The 13,472-nt window shown below is 37.2% G+C and overlaps 1 protein-coding gene across 7 annotated transcripts in view; it reads left to right on the top strand.

Moving 5' to 3' along the window:
• The window catches only part of LOC109056733 (pleckstrin homology domain-containing family A member 7-like), a 94,135-nt gene that overhangs the window by 40,957 nt on the left and 39,706 nt on the right, over nucleotides 1–13,472 (top strand). For all 7 annotated transcript variants that reach the window (XM_042743933.1, XM_042743928.1, XM_042743932.1 and 4 more), the window contains one exon: nucleotides 12,157–12,274. In XM_042743933.1, coding sequence (XP_042599867.1) covers nucleotides 12,157–12,274 — 118 coding nt within the window. The remainder of the gene's footprint in view (nucleotides 1–12,156; nucleotides 12,275–13,472) is intronic.

Here is a 13,472-nt window from a genome sequence, read left to right as displayed (position 1 = left end):
TGGATCCGAACATGCACATCTGTGCCAGCGTTTGTGTGAAACAGAAGCAGTTTAATGTGAAGTTCAAACTCCATCAGGTGCTTATTTGAAGTACGTTTTATTTTTTTTGTTTAACCCTCTGGAGTCTAAGGGTATTTTTGGGGCCTGGAGAAGTTTTGTCATGCCCTGACATTTGTGCTTTTTTCAGTTTCTTATAAATATCTAAATGGCTAAAGTCTAATATCACTGTAATCAGCACAAACTAGGCTATAATAATATGTGAGCAGCATGTATGTACATGATTGTGTTTTTGAGAAAAAAAATGTTATGCGTGGTTAGTGAAAAACTAAAAATGTTAAATCACTTGAAAAAGGCAATAAAACACATACAGAAAAATGGTTCCCAGGAATTTTGAGAACTGGAGCTTGTAGCCTAGAATTTTTTTTTTCTAAATGATTTGAAAATCATCTTGTTTACTCACTTACAGAAAACAATATATTGATTTAAATTTTCTAAGACACTTTTTGTTGGTAAAAGTCATATGCGAGTAGGCGTCAACTATCATGAATTCACACCTGAGAAGACAAAGGCCTGCATAATGAGCTGCATAATGAGCCATTCAGTCAGCTGTGTCACTGAGAGGGATGAGTTACAAGAAAGAATGTGAGGACAAAATAAATCTATATAATTTTATGTTTGTAGTTTATTTAGAATATATTTAATTATCCCACAACATAATTTAATATTCACTTGTGAGTGCAGTTAAACAGTTTATTAGGAAAAATCAAAGCTGACTTTCAAACTGAATTTTTGCATCATTACTCCAGTCACACAATCCTTCAGAAATCCTTTTAACAATCTTATTTTCTACAAAAAAAACATTTATTGTTATTATTATCATCATCATTATTATTATTATTATTATTATTATTAATGTTGAAAAGAGCTGAGAATATTTTTTTTAAGTTTTTTAGGGGGGATAAATTGAAAGAACAGCAATGATTGTTACATTTGTTACAGTTACATTTATTGTTACATTTATATTATTTACATCAAGCTTTTGAATGGTATAGTAGTGTAATATTGTTATTGAAACTTCATAATATTTCACTTGATTATACATTTAGTCAGGAATTATAGTTTGGAAAAAGTCTTTGGAAAAAGTCTAACTAGTAAAATGTTTACACGTTATGTGAAAAACTAGTACAAGTATATAAATAAATAAAAAGAGACTTACTCGTGTTTATGAACTCTGCTGAATAAAGTGCTTCATTCTTTTTTCTGAGGAAATCCAAATCTCAAATCCTCAACCACATCACATCTTTTTGGGGTGAATTATGTCTTATTCCTCTCATCGCGAAGCAAACAGTAAAATAATAAAAACTTGAAGAACAGTCTCGCTGCGTTGTCTTCTGTTGTGTGGGCGTATTCAAAAGCCGCGCGCTTCAGTGAAACATTTGAATCTCAAAAGCGCGCTCGGCGCGGGGGCGTGGTCGCATTAGAAGATAATGAAGGTAGACGTGAAAAACGGACATCGCGTTGTTTTCATATGGATTACTTTATCACAGAATATTTGTTTTCAGCAGCCCTTGTTTAGTTTAAAAGTAGACATGTCAGGCTTTCTATAGATATATCTCTCATGTCTCTGTGTTGAGTACTCACTGAGTTACAGTTCATTTTAATGACGCATTTGTATCTGAAGATCAGCGCAGACAAAGGCTGCAGACAGCACTCCTTGTTTGTTATCTTTATTTTATAAGTGCACAAAGTTTTGTTGTTATTATGTCTGTATACAAAAAAAAAAGTAGACCCATTACAGATTCGATTGATGTATTGCACTTATCTGTACGATCAAAACTGAAAGTGTAATTTAAGTTCTTTTCGGGGTTATCAGGAGAAAATACCCCAAAACGCGTATACGCGTTAATCGACTCCAGAGGGTTAAAATAAAATTAGAATTAATTTAGATATTAATTCTACACTACTTGCTTAAAGCTGTCTTGTGTTTGATGCGAAATACAGCCAATAGTTTAAGATTGTTTTAAGTTTGTACATAAAGAAATTATTAATTCATCAACTCATTCATCACAAGACTTGTACTGGCAAATGACTTCTTCTCACCGAACAATATTGCATTATACATTTAATCCTAGTCATCGTCAGATGACCAGCATTTATGTTGCGTCTCGTTTTCGTGACGTAATAAAGGTGCGTTGACGATGATATTTAGTCATAATTTTCATTGACGAAAGCAACACTACTAGCACAGATGAGAAAAAGTAATGCAAAATTAACTTAACACATTACTTTCCATAAAAAGTAACTAAGTAATGCAATTAGTTACTTTTTTAGAGAGTAACATAATATTGTAATGCATTACCTTTAAAAGTGTGTCACAGCCGATTGAACAGAGGACTCAAATGCAGAGGATGAGAGAACAACATTTATTACACTTAGGTAGAGTACACCGCCGAAGTAAAGATGCCAAAAAACAAACATAAAGGATGTGTAAGGGAGCTCCAGAGCTGTCCAGACAAGCTCAGCTGACAGCTCTACCTAAAGAGATCCCCAGAAACTGTGTACATGCAGGACAAGGAACAAGACTAGATCTTAGAGAGACAGCAAAGACAAAAGAAAACTGTCACTCCTCATCTAAGCATCCTGGACACAATCGAAGAGAGGTAAGCCACAAAAAACAGAACACAGCATAAATCAGAACACAAAAGACAAGGCACAGGAAGATCTACTGACAACAAGAGGCAGAAACAGCAGAGATTATAAGGGTAACGGGAACAAGCAACGGGTGAGGGTGATCAGGTCATGATCTGTGCACCTGTGCAACAAGATCAGCACTATTGCCCAGGTAACAAGCTGCAGAAATAAGACAGGACAGCACAGACAACAGGGGGAAGCCGATGGTGCACCCTGAACCGTGACAGTACCCCCTCCCTAAGGGATGCCTCCAGGCATCCCCGGAGGACTCACCATGATGCAGATGGAATTGGTCAATGAGAGCACAATCCAGAATGTCACGAGCCAGAACCCAGCACCTCTCCTTCGGACCATAGCCCTCCCAGTCCACCAAATACTGGTGGCCTCTACCCCTACATCTCACATCAAGGAGTCGATGTACAGTATAAGCCGGTGACCCCTCAGTGAGTCTAGGAGGCGGAAGGGCAGAGGTCTGGGGCTGAAGGAGGGAGCGAATGAAGGGCTTGATTTTGGAGACATGAAAAACCAGGTGGATATTCTTGAACTGGGGGGTAAGTTTGAGTCGGATGGAGACCGGACTGAGCATCTTGGTAATGGAAAATGGTCCAATAAACTTGGGTCCCAGTTTACGTGAGGGAATTCTGAGAGGAATGTCCTGGGAGGACAACCAGACCTTCTGACCACACATGAAAAGTGGGGGCTTTGTGAGGTGATGGTCTGCAGACACCTTGTTCCTGTCGCCAGTCCAAGTGAGGGCTTCTCTGGCAATCCTCCATGTATGGAGGCATCTATGAATAAACGCATGCGTGGAAGGAACAACGGCGTCGGGTTCTTGAGAGGGGAATGATGGTTGCTGGTAGCCTAAACAGCCCTGGAAGGGAGACAACCCGTAGACGAGACCAGGAGGGAGTTATTCACGTACTTGACCATAGTTAACCTGGAACTCCAAGATTACGGTTCAGCAGATGCCACATAGTGCAAGACCCTCTCCAGATCCTGGTTAGCATGCTCAGCCTGACCGTTAGTCTGTGGGTGGTACCTGGAAGAGAGACTCGCAGGTGCCCCCAGCTTTCGACAGAACTCTGTCCAAAACTTAAGACTTAAAGAGGGACCCCTGTCTGAGATCACATCCATCGAGAGGCCATAAATACGGAAAACGTGATCCAAGACAACAGCCGCTGTCTCCCTCGCTGAGGGCAATTTGGGGAGGGGGATAAAATGGGCCGCCTTCGAGAAGCTGTACACCACCGTAAGAAATACCGCGTTGCCATTAGATGGGGGTAGGCCTGTGACAAAGTCCATAGCTATGTGTGACCAGGGGTGCGAAGGGAAAGGCAAGCGGCTGGAGTAGCCATGCTGAGGGTCGATTGGAGCCCTTACCCACAGCTCAAACTGGATGCATCCACCTCCACAACAAACTGACAAGACGGGACAGGATTAGCGAGGATGGGAGCCAAAACACAGTGACTCTTTAAGTTAGAATTAGTAAATTAGAATGAGTTAGAAAGTCCGAAAGGCATGACTGAATACTCAAAGTGCTCAGCAGGTGTGTTAAAGGTGGTCTTCCATTCGCCCCCCTCCCTAATCTGAATTACATGATTACCATTGCAGAGGTCCTGCTTCGTAAAGATGGTAGCTCTCTGCAAGAGCTTGAAGGCCGATGACATCAACAGCAAATGATAACGATTCTTCACAGTGATGTCATTCAAACCCTGATAGTCTTTGCAGGGGTGCAGCGATCCATCCACGAAGAAGAACCCTGCTCCAGTCGGAGAGGAAGAGGGCCGGATGATACCAGCTACCTGAGAATTGTGAATATACATCTCCATGGCCTCCCTCTCAGGTCCAGTAAGAGAGTAAATATGCCCCTTAGGCGGAGAAGTGCTAGGCAACAGATCTATGGGCGGTGCAGAGGAAGAGATGAAGCTCGGGACTTACTAAAAACCACTCTCAAGTCCTTCGCCAGGCTTACCGGATCCTCCTGCAACACAGAACAAGACATTACAGGGGAAAATTACAAGGGCTCTAGGCCAAGACAGAATTAAGGGTTATGCTTGACCAGCCAGGTGTGTCCCAAAACTACTGGAGTGGTGGGAGAGTGAATGAGGAGGAAACATGAGTCAATGAGCATGATTGCCTGAGAGAGTGAGAGTAATAGGTTTAGTAGAATGAGTTATTCTGGTGAGAAGAGTGCCGACATGGGTTCGGCCAGAGCCACAGGTGAAATACCCAAGCGTGTGGCCAGCTTGGATACCATAAATTCACCCTCATCTCCAGAATCGATCAAAGCAGACAACTGATGAATAGCCCCATTAAAGTGTAACAAGGCTTGGAGAACGGAACGACCATCAGAGGGCATCCAAATATTGGTGATAGAGCAATCCGAGAGATTATAAGGGTAAAAGGAACAAGCAACAGGCGAGGGTGATCAGCTCGTGATCTGTGCTCCTGTGCACAAGTTCAGCGCTAATTGCCCAGGTCACGAGCTGCAGAAAGAAGACAGGACAGCACAGACAACAGGGAGAAGCCGATGGTACACCCTGAACCATGACAAAGTTACTTTCCCCAACACTGGTAATTAACTATGAATATTTCCTATTTTGATATTCTACACTACCATTCAAATATTTGGGGTCAGGGTCAAGGATGCATTAAATTGATCAAACATGACAGTAAGAATTTTAACATTGCTACAAAAAATTACATTTCAAATGTTCTTTTTAACTTTATATTCATCAAAGAATTTTGGATAAAACATATCACGTTTTTCATTAATCAGCATAACTGTTATCAACATTGCTAAATATTTCTTAGACATCAAATCAGCTTAGAATGATTTCTGAATGATCAAGTGAAAAATGTAATGGCTGCTGAAAATCTATTAGTCAACATTCAAAGTGGATGAAAACCTTTCATCAAAGTTGTCCTAAAACCTAAAACCAAAATGTGTTCTTGTCTTAGGACAACTTTGATGAACTTAGATCCACTTCAAATGTTGACTACTGTATATTAAAATAGAAAACAGTTTAACAACTTAAATAGTAAATGCATTTTACAATATTATTGTTTTTACTATACTTTAATCAAACAAATGCAGGCTTGGTGAGCTTAAAATACTTTTCAAGCATTTTAAAAAATCAGTACCATCATACAGTTATGATATATCATGTTCATGATCTATATGTTGGCAGATGCAAAGCTGGAAGGACACAGCTGACTTAAGCACATGTCTCTACTGGCATTTGTCAATAGTCTCACTCACTCAGATCCCCTCTTGGTGCTGTCAAGTTGTAACTTATATTACAGCTGTCTGTTTTCTCAAACATGCACACAGGGAACTTGTTATGCTCTTCATCAAGAGATTCATTCAGTCATATTCCTTATCAAAGACAAACCTAAATTTTGGCCTGTCATTAAATGCTGTTAAGAGATGCAGCAATATCTTTCAGGTTATGTTAGGGAACCTCATAATAACGTTACACAATCCAACAGCTCTAGTCAGAGAAGGATCTGCCATTAGAACATTGTTTCAACAGCTGCCCACCGCTCTTATCTAACCTGGATCTCTCTAAAAGCAGCTCATATTAGTGTGTATATTACAAAGACTGGGCTGCTCTTAGCGTCTGTCGGCGAGAGGGTGGCTGCCATCTCCTAATGGATGCATCTCATTAACAGCTGTGTGGGTGCATGAGGCTTTCTGAGAACCACAGGTAATGTGTCATTGGCTCTTAATGTATGTAAGTAGACCAGGCACATGTTGGAAAGATCTAATATGTGCTGTAGGGAACATATAATAACCAAACTACTATACAATATGCAGAGTATGAGGACAGATTGTTTTGGAAGAACTTGTTCTCTTTCGAAACTTTTAAGTATAATTCTGAATCAGTTTTAAAACTTTGGTTTAACTTTTTGGTGAACAGACTTTGGAGACAGAACTTATTTTGCAGTATTTTTACAACAAACATATAGAATGCTATTACTCTGCTAAGCAATAATACAGTGTTCTGGTAGAAAACATGCAGTGACATTTTATATTGACAGACTGTCATATTGACAGACTAGTGACCCCAGCCATAACTAATATATCATAGAAACATGGAGAGGGGCTCATTTGGCTTGGGATGGTACACAGGCCATGTATGGGGCCCCAGAGGCCCCTTGACATATCTAAGCATCAGAATATCACAGTTTTATTTTGGTGTTATGTACTATTATTGTATTAGTTAATATTTTGAATTAGCATTAAAGGGGTCATGTAACGTTGCTAAAAAGAACATTATGTTGTGTATTTGGTGTAATGCAATGTGTTTATGTGGTTTAAGGTTAAAAAAAACACATTTTTTTCCACATAATGTACATTATTGTTGCTCCTCTATGCCCCGCCTTTCTGAAACGTGTCTATTTTTACAAAGCTCATCGGTCTGAAAAGTGAGGTGTATGGTGATTGGCCAGCTATCCAGTGTGTTGTGATTGGCTGAATACCTCAAGCGTGTGACGGAAATGTTACACCCCTTAACATACTGTGATGCCATCTCCTGGCACAATGAGACAAAACCAATAAGACCCATTAGTGATTATAATGACTTATACTGTGTTTTTACGCGTTGCATTGCTTATTGTGCCACGTAAACATAAAACCATGTCTGCATTTGTGATCGGAAAACAACAAACAACAATGGCTACTCTACACTGCTTAAAACCCGCGTTTGAATCATCAGTAGTAAATTCTTTAAATATTAAAAATTTACTTACAGGCTATGAGTCAGAAGTGCCAGACTGTCCTTGCAAAGTTGGAACTGCCTCACTTTATAGAACAGCCTTTGAGCACAGACCCATTGTAGGCTATCACATTGTACGCAGGTTCAGGAAACAGTCCTCCATAAAATGCATCACACAGCATCACACACGAATGGGCTTTGAGTGAGCAGCGGCCAGCGGGCTTGAGTGAGGAACGGCCAGCGATCTTGAGAACGGTATGGCTGGCAGATTCGACAAAGGAGTATCGTCCACTTTTGGAAGGCCAAACAAAGCATCGTATCCGGCGATCCACAGCGCAAAGTTGATGTATTTCCTCAGTGACTAGCACGGATCAGCTCTAGGCATGATGAAGCAGATATCGTCCACTTTTGGAAGGCCAAACAAAGTAGTTTTGCCTTCACAACTAAACACACAGCATCTCCACAACATGGTGGTGGCGGCAACCAACAATACAGCGAGGAATAAAAGTTATGCCTTCTTTCATTGCGTGAACATTTGGGCGGTGTTATGCAAATCTTTCCACACAGTGACCTAGACGTGGGGGCATGTAAACGAGGCATTTTAGGAGGACGTGGACCAGTCTTAACTTTTATAAAAAATATCTATTTGTATTTGAGACTTTAGTCTCTGTAACTTTACAAATCTTCTTTTATGCACTAAGAGCTTGTAACACTCCAAAGAGAAAAGAAAAATTTAAATCGCATTATATGACCCCTTTAATTTTTATGTTTTCCATTTTTATTTTAGTAGTGTACGTTTTAGTAATTTTATTATGTGCTTTTGTCATTTTATTTTATTTTATTTTATTTTTTCCAGTTAGCTTTAATGTATTTTTATTTCAGTTTTGATTATTTTAGTGCTTAAACTTACTTATTTCAGTTAGCTGCTGAGGCAATTGTAAAATAATTCTTAATTATTTTAGGCAATTGAACATTTAAATTTTTTTTTTAATATTTATATTTATTTTACATCATCTTTATTTCAATTACAGAAAACAATTAATAGTTTTAGTTTTAATTAAAAATAGCATAACTGCCAGAGACTGTCACAGTCAGATTGTATCAGTAACATTTTAGGCAACCTGATCCCATGACAAAAACTGGTAGCTCGAACATATCACTGCAGGTTCTACCCAACAGAAATTAACACTACAAAAACTCAAACATATAACACCAGGACCCAACAATTTCGCTTTCCGGACATGACAACCTTGCTCGGTAGCTTTTAATCGTTTTAGTACACAGTTATGATTACAGCTCCAAATATTTCGCTTTCCGGACATGACAACCTTGCTCGGTAGCTCAGCCGGCCCGGATTTGGACTTAGGATGCGGAATCCTTGGGTACAAATCTCGTGAAAAACATGACTCAAGATGAAAGAGCTTAAAGATGGCAGGCTTAATCGCGTTTTTACGTCACATTCACTTTTGTTCGTACTATCCGGTAGGTTTAGGAGTAGTCTAGATTGTACGTTATTTTAAAACATCACGGAGCATTAGAGTTATAGTGCAGCTCGACGGATATTTCAATTCAGAACTGCGGTGCCAAGTACAAACCAATGTCACATAAATCGTACCGTATGTACATTCATCTGTTCCGGGGAACAATCCAAACACTCTTTTAGCGCCATTCAGTGGACATTTCACATCGAATATATGTTCTCTAAAGGATCAGGCTCATTTTAGGCTAGCTTTAACCATCAATATTTTCATATCTAAAAGATTTCTAAACTTCAAAAGCAATGCTTTTAGAAATATTGATCTTTTCATGTAACTGCTGCGCCATGCTGCTATACCATGCTGATTCTTTCCACACCTTTACTAAGAGCCACTGAATAAAAGAGATAGAGAGGTTTGCATGCCCAAAGCCCACAGATTTGTCAAATGTGCATATCTAGAAGGACAGTCTGTTTTTTTCTGTTTCTTTTGTATGTTGGCTCTTTGTCTATCTGGCCATCTGTTCTAAGAATCTAAGTGTGAGAGTCGTGCTGTGAGGTTTCCTCAACCATCTCCCCAGACACTATAAAAAAACTAATATTAATGGTAATAATTATTACAGACATGCTATACATGTTTATGTTAATGGTTTGAGTTATGGTTGGTTATAACTAGAATATAACGGCATTTTATGGTCGTGAGGTTTACAGAGTATAGTATAAGAATAGTTTGAAGAGGACTGTTCTTATGATTTGACATAAGGTCAGGGTGTAATAAAAGCACAACCTTTATTGTTGTGCTGGCAGTAGATTGTTATTACTAAATGTTGTGGTCCTTGTAGACAGTTTCCTTTGTAATCATGCCAGCTGGAATCAGTAGATGAAAATCAGTTACCAACACAGGAATTAATTACATTTTAATATATATTCAAATAGAAAACAGTCATTTTAAATTATAATACTATTTCACAATACTACAGTTGTTACTGGATTTTGATTTAATAAATGCAGCGTTGGTAAGCCGGTCTTCTTTTAATTTGTAATTTTTTTTTTACCTATCTCAAGCTTTTAATGGTAGTGTATTCCTTACTATTAAGATGCAGAAGTTTTACTCAAAACTTTGGAAGGTATTGAAGATGGACTCTGCCAAGCAATGCCATATGTGTCCTTTCTTTTTGAGGTTGGTTTCAACCAATGTTCTGATTAACTAATTGGACAAAAAGGAGAATATTAAAGGGATATTGATCACAAATATGTTTTAAAAGGTGTTTGTCAGTTTGCATAAGTTCTGTTGACTGCCTGAGGGAGTTCATTTGTCATCCAGTTCAGTGAGCACTTAAGGGAAAGTTCATTCCCGGTCTAATCATTGGGAATTATACTTGACACATCACGGCAACTGTAATTTACTAAAAGGCTTTTGAAGTGAACCTGTGATATTAAAAACAGGTACTACTGTATGTATCTCTACTGTGAATTAGTAATGAACAGAGCTTTAGAATGCTATGTGACTGATTGTCACTTTTGGTAGGAGCTCGTTTTCATATACCGTCTATAGCCATTAGCTTTACATAAATTATAACTCCTACTGCCTACATAGTCAACTGATTTCTAACAGTCATGGAACCTTAAGTGACTAATTTGGAGTGTTCTGCATTGGCAGCTACACACTAATAGCACTTCGTATAGCAGATTTAAGGGGATAGTTGACACATAATTGAAAATTCTGTCATCATACTTCACCAGCATGCCATTATTTTGAAGAATATTTTGAAGTATGTTGCTAAGCAAACATTTTGGTTACTGTTGACCATGAAGGTATTTCTCACAATATCTTATTTTATGTTCTACGTAATAAAGTCATACAGATGGAACAGCAAGAGGGTTAGATAAAAATGACAGAATTAACATTTAATTCATAACTGATTTCAGAAGAGCACACAAAACAATTGATAATTACTGAAAGTTTTATCAAAATTTTTCATTATTAAATGAAGTGTCAAGTTTATTTATTGTCTTATTTGCTTAATTTTTCTAATGACTGGCAGCTGAGTAACTCCAGTTTTAATGTAGTAACAATAACTGTATTTGTGATGGTTTGGTGGAAAATATGGTTACAGTCTGTATAGGAAGTGTAACTTTCTTGCCAAATTACTGAGAGTAATGAAACATATTGTCATATGCTAGCACTCAACTATACTAGCACTATGACTAAGACTTCTGATCACATAGGAAGAGGATTTCACTTTTACACTGATGTGAAATTCTGGAAAACAACTTGAACTTCTAGCCATTGCTTTCATGATGCAGAAATAGTATGGTATGAGTAATTATGGGTAGTATAGGTTATTATACAAAGGTAGACATGGCAAAACTGTGTTTATATGGCCTTGATTGTGCTGATAAGTGGGTTTGTGCCTCATTAGTAGTATCCATGTTTCATAATTACTTGTGTAACATAAATGTTGGGATTTTTTTTTTTTTGTTTGTTTTTTTGCTATTTAAGATGTATGTGTGTTTTTTTTTTTCAGGTTTGCTGTGTGCTGTTTGTACTGCTGCGCAACTTCAAAAAAATTTTTTTTGATTATATGTCAGTTAGGTCTTTCAAATGATTCAAATGTTTCATCTAATTAATTACAAGATGTGGATATTAGTTCATCTCAATTTCAGCTAAGAAATTACCCCTAAAAGATCATTTAATATCATTATGGTGTTAAATGAGAACATGACTGAATAGACAAAAAAGCAGATTAAAAAAGTTGCTGTAGAAAGTATTTAGGTTCAAAATTGCATAAATAATGAAAATAAATGGGCATTTGTTTTTTAATGAATGCTGAGTTATGAAATGATTTTTTTAAATAAATAAAATGATACTATACACATAGTAAAACTAAAACCAAGGTTTTATTTTAATGAAAAAATCTTATTGTTGACAGCAAACTCTTTATAAGCACTTTTTCTTGCCAGTTTGTGAAGATGGTTGGAGCGTTCCAAACTCAGAGCAGATGGAGATATTTGTCCATGTGGAGCAACAATTACTGCTCTGAGACACTATAACAATGAATCATAAGCTGCTCGCGTGTAAAAGGACCCAGTGCTGCTCTTCATTCTGAAACATGCAGCAAAAATATGTAATTCAATTACAGTATTTGCACTAAGCAATACCAGGATTTCAGTTTTATTCTGATTTAAATTGTGCAGCCTTAATGAAATGTGTTAAATGTAAAGCCATTCAGCAGCATAACAGAGCCATCACCGTGTTCTCCTCTGCAGCACTGGCCAACACATGCTGAAGCAGCAGCCACAGTCGACCACACGGCCCTCCAGCACCATTAGTGAGGCCTCGACTGCCGTCACTTCTTCAACTCTGGACACCACTTCAGGCTCAAAGGTCAGTAACAACCTGATCCTGTTGGACAATGGTAAGAAAATACAACTGGTATTTTATAGAGATAGAAGTAGAAGACACTACATAGAATGAGACGAGCAAGTTAGCTTGACAAGACTCCTGATGCAGAACATTCTCTATGCTTGGTTTTGCATCTGTCCTGGTAATGAGGGTGTTTATTCTTCTGTGCTGAGGCGTCAATTCCCAAGTGCTGGTGACAAACACAGAGGGATCAGAGCCCTCGACTGCCATCTCTGAGCAGACACAGAAGACCAGTGAAAGGGATTTTTATTCGGATTGTGAGTTATTTCGTGTGTATCTGTGTAAGGATGCATTGTTTGGGATGCACATGAGCTGAATAACATGCTTTTCCCCAGATATTTAAAAGAATAATCCAACGAATAAGTACAATTTCATAATTTTTAGGAAAATTCCAAACTTGTGTAAAAGTACACTGTACCATATTTAAAAAAAAAGGTTATTATGGAAATAATTGAAGTGCAAACTTAATATAATATTTTCAGACACTTATTTACAATTAAATGAAAATGTATTATAGTTCATATTTCTATTAAATGCTGAACTTTTTTGACCCACTTAAATAGGAATTCAATAAATCCTTATCAATACTGCCAAATGTACTGACAAGCATTTATGTACTGACATTTTTTTGCATTTTAGTGCTTTAAAATATATTAACTTGACAAAACTTAAATATAACTTAAATGTACTTTAATGCTATTTTTATTGACACTTGTATGTCTTGTATTTAAATTTATCATAAGTACAGTGTGTTAATATTAACATAAAAAATACAAAAACTAAATCAAAACTAAAAAAATTTAAAATGTACTTTAAAATAAAACTTAATTTGACATAATTTTTTAAAAATGTACTTAAGTGTGTTAATATTAGCCTAAATTTTTTAAAAATGTACTTAAGTGTGTTAATATTAGCCTAGTGAAAAATAAATATACTTAATAATATTAGCCTAGTGAAAAATAAATAAAACTAAACTATTATACTGCTAAATTGGAACAACTAATAAAAAATACAAATACATATTCACTATATAAAAAACCAATAAAATTTACTTCAATTATACTATTATAAAACCAAACTATTATACTGCTAAATTGGAACAACTAATTTTGTACTTAATCCACTTTAATTGTGCAGAAGTAGTGCTGATGTACACTTA

The sequence above is a fragment of the Cyprinus carpio genome, chromosome B18, assembly GCF_018340385.1.
Source record: "Cyprinus carpio isolate SPL01 chromosome B18, ASM1834038v1, whole genome shotgun sequence".
Classification (NCBI taxonomy): domain Eukaryota; kingdom Metazoa; phylum Chordata; class Actinopteri; order Cypriniformes; family Cyprinidae; genus Cyprinus; species Cyprinus carpio.
The sequence above is the reverse complement of the archived record's forward strand: the minus strand, read 5'-3'. Positions and strand labels throughout refer to the sequence as shown.